The sequence below is a fragment of the Leptodactylus fuscus genome, chromosome 3, assembly GCF_031893055.1.
Source record: "Leptodactylus fuscus isolate aLepFus1 chromosome 3, aLepFus1.hap2, whole genome shotgun sequence".
Taxonomy (NCBI): Eukaryota; Metazoa; Chordata; class Amphibia; order Anura; family Leptodactylidae; genus Leptodactylus; species Leptodactylus fuscus.
Genome location: NC_134267.1, coordinates 59,138,519 through 59,153,387, shown reverse-complemented (window position 1 = coordinate 59,153,387; position 14,869 = coordinate 59,138,519). Strand labels below are relative to the sequence as shown.

Sequence of the window (14,869 nt, the reverse complement as noted above, 5' to 3'; positions counted from 1 at the left end):
AGTGAAAGTGTTCAACTTTCTGTATTGGAGCCTTAAATTACCCAGATAACCATCCATTGCTAATATAATAATTCCTGATCACGGACAATTAACCAAATGTGACCACAGTATCTGAGAAGATACTTTCCCTTCCAACCAAACCCAACCTCTGTGAGATTGTGGTAGCCATTAGCTTGCCATGACAGCAGGTAGTCTTCTATAAGCTCCCACAATAAATAAATAATATATGCTTGCCTTTCTACCACCTCCAAGTGACGCTACATTAATCCCCCCTATTAAGCTCGCATAATTAAAGTTTTAGGTCTGAATTAATTTCGAGCTCCAGCAAAGGCTGAAATACGCCAGGGACTTTCTGCCATTGGACTTGACAAGTTTGAGGTTTGTGCTACTCGTGGCCTTTTGTCCAGTCTCAGTGATGGACTAGGTGTAGTAAGCCATTTATTATTTGTATTATATTTTAGTTGTACATCTAGAACCATGTAATGTCCTAGATGTAAAATACAAGTTGGGAATACTAAGGATGGGAATTCCTTCAACCATGGCCTCCGAGTGGTTTCCGCAGGTTTTTTCTTTTCCTGAAAGCTGAATATATATAATCCTCAGCTGTGGCAATAATTTAGTAGTGTTATATTATTTCTGTAGTTATATGGCTGTGGCTGTTTTCAAAAATTTCCAGACTACAGCATAAAATCTAGCCCCTGCACATATTTCACTATATTACAGAGGTATAAAGGAAAATTTATTTTCCTATCACAGTTTACTTGTTATTTATAAGGATGAACCTAAATGTTGCCCAAGCCAAGGGAAGATTTAAGAACCTTTTTCCTCCTGAGAAAACATAAATTTGTATTTGTAGATGTAAAGCCTCGCTTATGACGAAACAAAGGCAGCAGAAAAAGTGGGGCAACAAATATTTTTAGCCCAATCAGATGCTCACAGAGAATTCTTACACTAAAGTCAGATACTTGAGAGGCATTGAGCATTGTATTATAATCCAATGGACGATGTTCTTTCCACTCTGTTTTATAGGACCAACAGCAGTCAATAAAAATTATTTACAGTGAACTAAATAATGGGGCACCATTGTGGTTTTATCAGACACATGGCTGCTTTTCTCTGATTACTTTGGTACTGCTTTGCAGAGACCGAGCTGTATAAATTGACAAGCACATGGAAAATATGAGAGTTGAGTCTGGTACCACTCATAGGGGGCTACTGGCAGCTCAACAAGCACAGTGGGGTTATCAATGGGGGTCAGAGTGATATCTCACCATTATTCCAATATAGAGAACCCCACTAATCAATTATTTATGCCTAAATACTAGCAACACAATTTGCCCTCTTCCGTCTCCATCTGGCAGCAGCACTGACTCCTTCTTACCCACCATCAACCTTCTCCTAAGACAGCTACACTCTTCCCCACTGCATACCTCCCCCACTGGCAATAACATTCTACTAAACCTTGAATGGCTGTAGGTTTCCCATCCTTTGCTCCTTGTTATTACCACTCTTCTCTCCCAATCACCCTGCACTGGGAATGTCAGCTTATTCTTACATCTGTTGCAGTTTACTTTTTTCCTCCAGACTCCTATCGAAATACTTCCTAGGTACAGGACCATCATCTCACTGCAGGTCCTTCATCCCTCCTAGCCATTCAAACTTACCTGATTGCTTTGTACCATAGTTCCTGCTTTGTGCCAATGCCTGGCATGGCAATGGATCCACAACTCACAAGCCAATGAGTAACAAGCAGCTCACACTTTGAGAACCGCTGCTATAGATTTTCTACCATCAATATTACTTCAATATAACACCTGTTATCAGTAGTACTTACGGGAAACTTACCTGTCTAATAGAAGATTGGGGGCAAATGACAGTTTGCCTGGATGTTCCACCGAGCGCCAAATTAAACCGACCATAAGTATTTCAAGCCAAGCACATTCCAAAAGATGAACCTGGTCATGGAGAGTCAAGTCCACAAAACCTGGGGAATAATAAAGGATATATAATTATACAATCTAGTTATTGTGTAAACTACATCTACAGTTAAATTTAATCATTCCTGTGCTATTTTTCAGCATCTGCATGAAAATATTATAAATACAGTTTTTATATATTTTAAGTAAAGCTTCACTTTTGCAATATCTCCCATTACAATGGGGATTATCTGGTAGTAACATAAAGGATTACAGTACAAAAACCTTTACTGTACATTTGTCTTATAGGTTAAAGATTGCTATTTACAGATTTACAGGAATATTTTCTTAACCCCTTCACTCTCTACATCATACTATTACGTCGCACTAGACATATGGTTAACGCTAAGAGCCGTAATGGTACGGCACTGTGATGCCACAGACACAGCTGAGGGCCAGGACCAGCCTCCGGAGTTGGAAGATATTCCGCCTTTAGTGGATTAACCCCCTGGATGCTGTTATCAATATCCTTCCCCGGAGGTAATACAACCCCCCGGATGTCCCAAGGTTCAAGTCTTCTTGTAAAATTTAGAAAAAAAAAAAAAAAAAAAAGGTCAAAAGTTTAACTCAAAGAATAAAAAATTATACAAAAGTTCAAAAACTAAAATACAAAAATTTTAAAATGTCCCCGCTACCCAAACATAGTGTTATTTATCCTGTACGGTAAAAATAACATATTTTGATCACTTCGCTTTCCCCAAAAATAGCAATAAAAAGTTATTAAAAAGTCATACATACCAAACATTGGTCCCAATAGAAAGTACAACTTGTCCCACAAATAAAGAGCCCTGACATGTCATTAAACCTTAATTTATTTTAACCCCAAAATGGTGGCAAGTGAAAAGACAACTCATCACACAAAGACTAAGCCCCCACTTAGATATATCGACAGAAAAATAAAAAAAAGTTTTGCCATTTGGAAAGCAGATAAGGAAATATGAAAAAGTTGCTGAGCAATAACATACATCCTTAAAGGATTAAAGATGATCTATCTATTTTTGGGTGCAAACCCTCTAAAAGTCGCCTACATACTATTATTAAACAAGTGCCACTCCCACTTGATTTGTGGGCATACACTGCTGTATGGATACATGCTGGGTCTTGGAATGGAAAGATGCTGGGTCTTGGCTTTTGGAGGACAAATTTTGCTGGAATAGGTTTTAGGCGCTATGTTTCAATTGCAGAGCCCCTAAAATAAAGTACCAGTACAGTGGAATGCTGCAAAAAGTGACCCCATTTTTGAAACTACATGCTTTAGTATTGTTTCCGGATAAAATGTCGATTTGGATGGAAATTTTTCATTTTCATAAGGGGTTAAAGGAGAAAATGCACCCCACAAGGGGTAGAGTGATCATTTTGACCCTAGAGAAGATTTAAAAAAAAAAAGTGCAGTAGATGGTGAATGGAAAACGAAAATTGAAATTTTCCCAGATATATATGCTACTTCAGTGCCCGGTATGTCATGGCCAGCTTGTTGAACAATGAAAAGTCAACTTCCCAGTTATTATGCTCTGTAGCCTTATTTTGGATACATGCAGCCCTAATCTTTTGCTTGGAAATGCAACAAGACTCATAAGCGAAAGTGCACCATGTATATTTGAGTCGTAATTTGGTTATTTACACTGCGTTGGCGAGCATTTGCAGAGACTCTGAAGTGAAATTAAAAACATTCACCCCCAACTTATGATTCCTTTTTACAAACTACACCCATCAAGGGATTTATCAAGGGGCATAATGAAAATATTCAGCCCAAGAGTGCTTCCCAAAAATTAATGTGCGAAGTGAATTTTTTTTTTTTTAAACAAATATGCCATTTCTGGTCCCTCTTGTTGTACCCACGTATGAGAGACATGCACGCCTAAAACTTTTAGGCAGTTTATCCCATTTGCTAAAAAGTTGCATTTGTGAACGTAAACTGCCGTTTGGGCACGCAGCAGGGCTCAGGTGGGAAAGAGTGCTATGCTTTTATTTGCTTTGGGAGTTTAGATTTAGAGGGACTGGTTTTTGGATGCCATGTCACTTTTGCAAAGTCCTGGAGATGCAAGTAAAGGAGAATTCCACAAGATGTGACACCATTTTGTAAACTACATCACTCAAATAATTTATCAAAGGGCATAAAGAGCATTCATAACCTTTTGGTGTTGCATTAATTTAGTTTCTAGAAATGAATACACACCTGGTAAATATTAAACTTTTTTCAGAGATACACCATTCAGTGCCCATTATGTTGTGCCCAGCTTGTGTCAGCAGAGACACACACTCCAAAAACTCTTAAGTGGGTTACAACAAGAGTGTTCATCTCTAGCACAAGCTAGGCACAACATTTTGTGCACTGAAATTGCATATTTCTGGAACAATTGCAATTTTCACTTGCAACCAACAGCTGCGCATTCATTTCTGGAAAAATAAATTAATGCAACACTTGGGATTTTTGTTATATAATTCATTTTCTATAGAGAGAAGGGATTTGGGGGCTTTATTACTTTATTAATTTTTTTCATACACTTAATTTTTTTTTTTTTTCCACTTTTTTTTTACTTTTCATGTTTCCCTCTAGGACACTTCAATCAGTTGATGCTTTGATCAAAGCGTCACTGATGCTGTATTATAGGCTGCAAGACACAGCATTCAGTGTCTTGCAGTCTATAGAGGAAGTCTGCTTATGCCTCCATCGCAGACAGGATCAACCAGGTACTGGGGGGCACCAGGCAGCCACTCACTGACCAGACCCCCAGCTGCAGATTACTGATACCTGCACCCCCAATCTTGCCACAGGTGTTGCCGAGGGGACAGAAACTTGGCGGAACCACTTTGATGTAACGGTTAATACCCACTCCCAATCCCCCTCAAGGGGTCTCTGAAGAACCAGCCGTATTTTTTTTACTATTGACCGGTCTTCAGAGACCAGAATCGTAGGCTGTAAATTTATGGCTGCAGTTGTCAACTGGTTAAAGTTACAGGGTCTCTGAAGAAGATGCATTCAGAGAGAACAGTAATGCACTTACCTTAAACCCTGAGACCAGCTTGTCCAAACTTCCTCAGGAGACTTAAAGATATAAAACTGGACTATAGATATAAAAGACAAACAATAATCTAACCAGGCAGCAGAATCCTTGATAATGGCAGTGAAAACCACCATTCCCTGTACCTTGGTGGTAGGTGCAGGTACTAAAGTCTAGGCACCGGCAGAGTGCCACAGCTGGTCCTATTTATACCCAGGACCTAGCGCTTAGTCAGCCAATCTGTGCATTCTACATCCGGGGGGGGAAGGGGGGTCTCGCAACTCCACTCCTCGGTTCTCATTGGTTACTTCTTCCAGACTGGTCTCCATAGTGACCGAACGCTAAACAACTGAACACATGGCCAGAATACACTTGCCGATCATGTCACATGAATCTCTGTTTGTGTATAATACGATTAGTGGAGTAACGGAGCTTCTGAATCGGTTCTTATTTTCCATTTTGTATCAGGTAGGGTAAATATATCTTCCTCTACCTCAGTTGATATGAATCAATTTCTGATGCTATTAGTTCACTAACTATTAAAGCGAGATCTGCATATTCTTTGTCTGTATTACTCCCATATTATGCCATCATATGTATTATACATTTCAATGAGGGAATAAACCATCGCAATCTATACTGATAGCCAAGGTTCCTATTAGATTCTTATTTAATGATCCTTTATCTATTTGTACATATAAGGAACATGAAGGCAGTTCTCACAAAAACAGAATGATATCATATATGCCATTTTCACTTAGTTGGAATTATTTAGGCTCTATACCAGGGATCCTCAAACTGCGGCCCGCCAAGCACTTCTGTCTGGCCCCGCCGACAACGCCGGCAGGCGTGCATTTATAATGAAGCTCCTGGGGAGCTCGGGCCAGGCCATGGAGCGCACTTCACTTTACCTATTGGAGGGCACCGCTCCCAATGTCTGTGCGACCTGCTCTGCCTCTGGCCCACTGTTTAAAAAGTTTGAGGACCCCCGGTCTATACTGTCAGGAGGGCGGTGTCATGCAGGAGCAGACTGGGGGTGCGAGTCTGCGCTCTGACACTGTCCAACTCCAATTGGCGCTCTCATGCCCCCTAGACCAGTACTTCTAAACTTTTCCGACCCAATTATCACCTAGAGACTAGATATTCACACTGTCATCAGTTTTAAATATTAATATAATAATGGATGAGGTATAAAATATAGATTGTAGTCATTGTAGCAGCTTTAATTCACAAAAAATATCATGTTCCTCCAATTTCCCCTCAAACGGTGCTGTTAGGTCTCTTGCATGGTGGTGAGAAGTGCTGTTACTGATGTGAGGGTGAAGAAAATCAAGCAGTACTAAACATGAAGGACATCATCATGACTAATAGTGTTTCCCATTACACCTCTTCACTCCCACATTAGCGCTGTGGCGCTCACGGCCTCAGATCTCTTTCCAGCTCTTCACTACCCTACTCCTCTTTACAAGTGGGCACAATGCCGTTCTGTCTTCACAGTGAGATACGTAGCAGGGAAAGCTCACAGAGATGGCGGGAAGGAGCAGTCATGGCTAGGATAGGGGAGGTTATGGATAGGATATTCTATGCAAGTCTGGTCAGCAAGATCTTAACAACTAGATGTCCAATCTCAAATATTGGAATGCTCTATCCATGCATCAGGATATATGCATGTTCTTGTGTATCCTGCATTTGAGCACAGAAGACCTTGATATAGTTCATGACTTCAGCTACTAGAAAGGGGGTCCTAAGAGGGTCCTATAAATTTAACATTTTTTGACATAAAAAAACAAAACCTTTTGTAAAGAAAAAATCTAAATAGATTATCTATCTATCTATCTATCTATCTATCTATCTGTCTATCGATTATCTATCTATCTATCTATCTATCTATCTATCTATCTATCTATGATCTGTCTATCTATCTATGATCTGTCTATCTGTCTGTCTATCTATCTATCTGATGTAGCAAAGTTAACCCAAACTTCTGCAACTGGTTAAACTGCTGCAGCATGATATCTTATCACAAAAACAGTCTTTCAAATGACTTTTCATTGGTTTAGTTTTAACCAGTAGCAGAAGTGCTACCTCTGTGTGTGCAGATGCTAAAATATTCCAGCACACAGCAAGAAAAAATCCAAAAAATTTACTTTTAATGCCCCATGTAAAAATTGCCATCACAAATTAAAATGCACGCATTCAGAAAAGCTTATGTGTTTCGGAGTAGAAACACCCCTTAGTCATAGCAGGTCGCTCCGTAAAAACAAAAAGATCCCCCCCCCCCCCGATCACATGGAAAGGGTCATTTGCAAAGTACGGAACATGGATAAAAGATACCAGTACTACATGTCATATGCCAATCCAAAATCCAGGACATTAGTTCCCGGGCACCAGCATCACATGGGTGGATTTTGGATATATCAGAGGTGAGCTGTATATTTTTTTTCTCTTTGACATCCGTGTGTGTGTGTGTGTGTGTGTGTGTGTATATATATATATATATTTTATATATATATATATATTAGTGTATATGCACTGAATAAAGAGAGTTAATAAGAGCTAGTGTTAAATGAGATTGGTAAATGTAATTCTGCAGCTTATCAGTACAAATATCAGAAATGAAAGCCATGAATGTAAGTTGTTTATGACTCTGCGGCATATGGTTTACTAAGCACAAGAGAATGTATCTCAAAATAATTTGAACAAATTTGCTCGACCAGAACAGAGGCAGAGCCTTGTATTCTAACATGCCAGGAAATTAAACTAGAAAAATTAACTTGAAGACTAACACAGCATCATGTCTGCAAATAGAAGCTTTTCAGAACATAATGTACTATAGTGAAAGATCGGAGCTTAGCCCAAGAAGTTCAAGGTTTGGTCACTGCATGCAGCTATTAGAAAATAAAATGAATTTCTGCTCCAGACACCTGCAGACAGTTTCAGTTATCAGATGGCTTTCACTTTAAACCAATTATTATTCCTCCTAATATAAATCACTTGGAAGGAATATAAATGACATCTTAATGGCTGATTTCATGCCTGTCGGCCATTTTACACGTCTGTGATCATTTCATGAGTAATGGAAGGACTAAAGTATATACCTTTAATTAAACATTAACATAGGCTGAGGCCTCACAATGTGTCAACGCAACTTTCTTTGTTGCAGATTTTGCTACATTATTTGGATCTAAAGAAGAGAATGGATACAAAAGTAATGGGAAATATATAGGAGGTTCTTATATTTCTACTTTTTGCACAATCTACCCAGGCTTTGGCTCAAAATAATGCAGAAAAATCTGTAACAAAAAAAGTTGCCTTTCTGCAATGTGGGGTCTCAGCCTAAAACAGGGATCTTCTCATTTTACTCCTTTTTTTTTTTTTTTCAACTGTAATTTTTATTAAAGATATTTTCAATACAAATTCCAAAAACAGAAACACAGAAAAAGGAAAGAAGGGACAAATACCCACGACCCCCAAACGGAGTGAAATACAGTCACATAATCAAAGCCCAAGGGCCTACTAAAGAGAGAGAAAAAAGGGGGGGAGAACAAAGACGAGGCAAAAGACAAGGGAAAGGAACAGGAGGGAGGAATGGGGGAGGGAGGTCCGGAAACAAAAGCCCTGCAGGATACAATAAGGGTATCCTGCAGGGTTTTTGGTCAGGATTTTGAGGCGAACACGGCCTAATAACGTCCCTGCTTAACATTGGATGAATTTTTCATGTATACTTAAATACCGTTTTTTCCATGGCACATCAACCTATGTTATCGTCACAATAAATGTATTTGTTTATTCATCACTGAATCAAGAGTGTGCAGCAGATCATTTCTTTTTTGGATACTGACAGGGTCGGAGGACCCATTTTCTGCTTGCACCTCAATCCAACATATGAGTGTGCAGTTCCACTGTTTTCTTACATTAAGCATTGTGGGAAAAGCTAACAATGTTAGCTAGGTCCCATAGGAATGAATGGATGCAGCCTGTGCCGGCCTCCGGCCGCTTAACCCCCTGCACGCCGGCTGCGCCCATTCATTCTAATGGGAGACTAGCTAACATCTCTAGTAGCTTAAGGCTTGGTTCACATATGCTGATGTGTTCCGTCCATAAGAGTACGCATGATGACCCCTATGGATGGAACACAAGCGCAACTGCAAGCATATATTGGACTATAATGGGGTCCGTGTGCTTGAACTGCACAGCGCTTGCAGTTGCGCTTGTGTTCCACCCGTAGGGGTCCTCATGTGGACTCTTATGGATGGAATGCATCAGCGTATGTGTATATAGTGTATAGTGTGTATCTAGTGCCCCTGTTCTCGCTCCTGTTCTCGCCTCACTGCCCCGCCTCCCAGGTTAGTGTTACAGACCTAGGAAGAAGGCGGGGCTTGTGGCTTAGGAGAGTGTGGGCGGGTACTGGGAGGGGAGCAGTCACGTCTCCCCGCCCTGTACCTGCCCACACTCTTCTAAGCCACAGACCCCACCTTCTTCCTAGGTCTGTAACACTAACCTGGGAGGCGGTGGCAGCAAGGCGAGAACAGGAGTGAGAACAGAAGCGAGAACAGCAGGGACCGGACCAGCGATAGCGCTTCTGTGCAGGTAAGTGGAGACCAGGGGTGACTAAGTAGCCAGAGGATTTTTTTTTTAATCACTACACAGCGTGGAGTCTAACAATTAAAACGTTCAATCTTCAGACTCCATGCTGTACAGTGAATAGGATCATTTTTAAAATCCGATTTTCGATTATTAAAAAAATCCCATTGACTTGCATTGGGATCGGAATTGGGATCGGGTTCGAATGGAAAATGATCGGAAATTGGATTTTAAAAACGTTCCTGAAATCTCAAGATCAGCTCATCCCTACCCATATGATATTATATACCTTCAGTAGCTCCCACATAATGAGGTCTATAAATAAGTTTTTACCATCCTCTTTTTGGGTGGTGTATTATTTTCAGTGCAGTGTCATCTGACTGCATTCCATAATAAATTTGGCTCCCAGCTCTTGCTAGTGTGCATTGACCCTAAAAACTAACATTTTCATCTGTTTCAATTATTATTTTTTTCACTCTCGTGTGAATGTAGTCTATGTCTGTTCTTTTGGGGGGTTTATGGACCATTTGTCTGTCAAAACACATAGGTACTACGGTATGTTTCCCTGTTTTCAGAAATACTTGAATGGACTCATATCTGCAAAGTGCTCCACAGCCAAAATTTGTCCATGAAAAATAAACCGTTTCATGCATTTTTCACAGACAATTTAAAAGATGGTCATGTGAATAAAGCCTAAGGCCGAGGCCACACAGTCTTCTAATTTTAGACTATCCATTTAATATATAATAATGATATATCAAGGCAGTAAAGCTATAAATAGATGTAGGGCAGGATATGATAGCACAGGCAGACTCTAAAATTAGGCACAGAAAAGGTTATAATAAAAAGTCAAGGATGGAGATATTTGGACCTTGATAGTAAGGGAAGTGGTTATCAGTTTTTATACTGATCTATATGCAAATAGGGAGAAATCTGACAATCAAGCTGAATCTGACAATGCCATACATGTAGGAGGGGGACCGGCCGAGCAGACTCTGCTCCCTATACCTGCTCATTTTAAAATGATGTTCCCACAACATGCCGCAGTGTTTTACAGTAACACATGGCTCTTTGGAAAGCTTTGTAGTTCACATTGAGTTAGGCTGCAGTGTTCTGCAGTAGTTCACATTGATTTTCACGCTGCAGTGTCTTTTCAGTAGTTCACATTTGAGTTCAGACATACAGCCGCCCACCATTGGGCCTGTGGACCTCGCTGTAGTGTTCTACAGCTAAGAGGTTCTGTAGTTTAAAAAAAATATTTATATATATATATATATATATATATATATATATATATATACAGAACTGTAACAGATAGTCGATTCTACTGACTGCTCTGGTTTTTCTACTCAGTCTGAGGCCCACTACTCTCAGACATGCCCAATAAACTCCAGTTTATATTAATGGCAGCCATATTGCTTTCAAATTATTGGAAGTGGCCAGGTCTCTCATTGTCAGATGTCATTCGCTGAGATGACATGATTATGCTTGAAAAAAATCAATGCTATCATATCTCATACCCAGCTATGTGTATTGCCAGTGATCCCTGTCTCCCGCTGATAGCATCACCCTTCTTAGCCGAGGATCTTTCCTGAACCTACTCTCTCCTTCCCTTTAGCTTTGCACCCTTAGGGTGAGCACTTGAAAGGCCAGTGCATGCAGCAAGAAATTTGTTCCCTATCCCTGACAATCTCGGCTTATTTATATAGTTTGTTGAATCCTTGGTAAAATACCTGAAAAATGTAGCATGGTTGTTCTTGCAAGGGTGTTCTGCAACTGCATTATGACTTACTCTCCATGTATGGACATTGGCTTGTTTCTGATGTCATTACTGATCTGGACTCTTTTCTGCTGTTCTCCTGTGTATTACCCTGGCCAGCTATCAACTATCCTGGGACCACCGTGATAGGTAGCGATCTGGAAGTCTCTCTGCACCAACGTCCAGATCAATGTATGGGAGTTACAGGGTGAACACCAGAGAAACTGCCTATAAAATATCCATGGAATGACCCTTGGTCAAACTGGTTAGTTGGCACAGTGGGTCCACAACCCACTGCCCATAAGATACATGGTACTGCAGCTAATAGTACGTTTTCTACCTCACCTCAATGATTTCTTGAAAGTATGACAGCTTGATTAAGAGAGAGTTAGGGAGCAGAACTTTCTTTTTTGTGCAGTCTGTGAGAGACATCATAGCTGCGAGTCTCCATTCACTAGCTTACCCTGGAAGCATAGGTAAAAATTTCTCAAAACTGAATACAATAGTTGTAGACCCATTACAATATGGCAGACTGATCTTAAGTTGTCTATAAACCTACCTGGTACTCTCTTGGCCCAGTTAATCATATGCACAAGCTCCTTATCTGCAAGGTTGGTGAGCAGTGTCATCATGGAGGCTTCACTGAGAGGTTTAGTTGAGTCATGCTCCGAATATACAATGGGTGGCTCGGCTTCCATTAAGGCACTGATTAACTGTTCTGCTGTCAAAGACAATACTGGGCTCAATTTCATGCTTTTAACAGTGGGGTTCACCCATATTGATGCTGTCCTTATTTCAGATGTATTCCCATCACTCTTCTGCTCCTGCTCATCCTTCTGACGTTTGTGTTTCATCATGCGTGCTCCTCTGCGATCCTTCCTGATACCTGGAAACAAATCAAATATTATCATGTGTCCTATCAAGATAACAAATCAATTTACTGTGACACATTATAAGGACATGTAGTAGTCTTTCAATTAGGTTGAAAGCATTTGCTATTACTACAAAATAGAGATGAGCGAACACTAAAATGTTCGAGGTTCGAAATTCGATTCGAACAGCCGCTCAATGTTCGTGTGTTCGAACGGGTTTCGAACCCCATTATAGTCTATGGGGAACAGATACTCGTTAAGGGGGAAACCCAAATCCGTGTCTGGAGGGTCACCAAGTCCACTATGACACCCCAGGAAATGATGCCAACACCTCTGGAATGACACTGGGACAGCAGGGGAAGCATGTCTGGGGGCATCTAACACACCAAAGACCCTCTATTACCCCAACATCACAGCCTAACAACTACACACTTTACACACTCAATACCACCTCTCTGACAGTAGGAAAACACCTTGAAACATGTGTATTTGGCACTTGCAGTGAGGAGAGCTTGTCACCAGCAGTGAATTTGGCCCTTGTAGTAAGTTGAGGTTGGCACCAACATTTGTTTTGAAAATCAGGGTGGATTGAGCCTCTAACCAGCAGAGTTTGGGCAAATTCATGGTGGAGGGAGCCTCTAAACACCCCAGTTTGGGCAAATTCATGGTGGAGGGAGCCTCTAAAAACCCCAGTTTGGACCAATTCATGGTGGAGGGAGCCTCTAACCAGCCCAGTTTGGGCAAATTCATGGTGGAGGGAGCCTCTAAAAAACCCAGTTTGGACCAATTCATGGTGGAGGGAGCCTCTAACCAGCCCAGTTTGGGCAAATTCATGGTGGAGGGAGCCTCTAACCAGCCCAGTTTGGACCAATTAATGGTGGAGGGAGCCTCTAACCAGCCCAGTTTGGACCAATTAATGGTGGAGGGAGCCTCTAACCAGCCCAGTTTGAACCAATTCATGGTGGAGGGAGCCTCTAAACAGCCCAGTTTGGGCAAATTCATGGTGGAGGGAGCCTCTAAAAAACCCAGTTTGGACCAATTCATGGTGGAGGGAGCCTCTAACCAGCCCAGTTTGGACCAATTAATGGTGGAGGGAGCCTCTAACCAGCCCAGTTTGGACCAATTCATGGTGGAGGGAGCCTCTAAACAGCCAAGTTTTGGGAAATTCATGGTGGAGGGAGCCTCTAACCAGCCCAGTTTGGACCAATTCATGGTGGAGGGAGCCTCTAAACAGCCCAGTTTGGGCAAATTCATGGTGGAGGGAGCCTCTAAAAAACCCAGTTTGGACCAATTCATGGTGGAGGGAGCCTCTAATTAGCCCAGTTTGGACCAATTAATTGTGGAGGGAGCCTCTAACCAGCCCAGTTTGGACCAATTAATGGTGGAGGGAGCCTCTAAACAGCCCAGTTTGGGCAAATTCATGGTGGAGGGAGCCTCTAACCAGCCCAGTTTGGACCAATTAATGGTGGAGGGAGCCTCTAACCAGCCCAGTTTGGACCAATTAATGGTGGAGGGAGCCTCTAACCACCCCAGTTTGGACCAATTCATGGTGGAGGGAGCCTCTAACCAGCCCAGTTTGGACCAATTCATGGTGGAGGGAGCCTCTAAAAAACCCAGTTTGGACCAATTCATGGTGGAGGGAGCCTCTAAACAGCCCAGTTTGGGCAAATTCATGGTGGAGGGAGCCTCTAAAAAACCCAGTTTGGACCAATTCATGGTGGAGGGAGCCTCTAACCAGCCCAGTTTGGACCAATTAATGGTGGAGGGAGCCTCTAAACAGCCAAGTTTGGACCAATTCATGGTGGAGGGAGCCTCTAAAAACCCCAGTTTGGACCAATTCATGGTGGAGGGAGCCTCTAACCAGCCCAGTTTGGACCAATTAATGGTGGAGGGAGCCTCTAACCAGCCCAGTTTGGACCAATTAATGGTGGAGGGAGCCTCTAACCACCCCAGTTTGGACCAATTCATGGTGGAGGGAGCCTCTAAACAGCCAAGTTTGGACCAATTCATGGTGAAGGGAGCCTCTAAAAACCCGTTTGGACCAATTCATGGTGGAGGGAGCCTCTAACCAGCCCAGTTTGGGCAAATTCATGGTGGAGGGAGCCTCTAAACAGCCCAGTTTGGGCAAATTCATGGTGGAGGGAGCCTCTAACCAGCCCAGTTTGGACCAATTAATGGTGGAGGGAGCCTCTAACCAGCCCAGTTTGGACCAATTAATGGTGGAGGGAGCCTCTAACCACCCCAGTTTGGACCAATTCATGGTGGAGGGAGCCTCTAAACAGCCAAGTTTGGACCAATTCATGGTGGAGGGAGCCTCTAAAAACCCCAGTTTGGACCAATTCATGGTGGAGGGAGCCTCTAACCAGCCCAGTTTGGACCAATTAATGGTGGAGGGAGCCTCTAAACAGCCAAGTTTTGGGAAATTCATGGTGGAGGGAGCCTCTAACCAGCCCAGTTTGGACCAATTCATGGTGGAGGGAGCCTCTAAACAGCCCAGTTTGGGCAAATTCATGGTGGAGGGAGCCTCTAAAAAACCCAGTTTGGACCAATTCATGGTGGAGGGAGCCTCTAATTAGCCCAGTTTGGACCAATTAATTGTGGAGGGAGCCTCTAACCAGCCCAGTTTGGACCAATTAATGGTGGAGGGAGCCTCTAAACAGCCCAGTTTGGGCAAAT

The 14,869-nt window shown here is 42.0% G+C and overlaps 1 protein-coding gene across 1 annotated transcript in view; it reads right to left on the bottom strand.

Annotated features, from left to right (window-relative positions):
* The window catches only part of ESR1 (estrogen receptor 1), a 182,482-nt gene that overhangs the window by 16,078 nt on the left and 151,535 nt on the right, over positions 1 to 14,869 (bottom strand). The window contains exons 5-6 of the mRNA XM_075267645.1: positions 11,881 to 12,207; positions 1,846 to 1,984 (exon numbers count right to left, since the gene is read on the bottom strand). Coding sequence (XP_075123746.1) covers positions 1,846 to 1,984; positions 11,881 to 12,207 — 466 coding nt within the window. The remainder of the gene's footprint in view (positions 1 to 1,845; positions 1,985 to 11,880; positions 12,208 to 14,869) is intronic.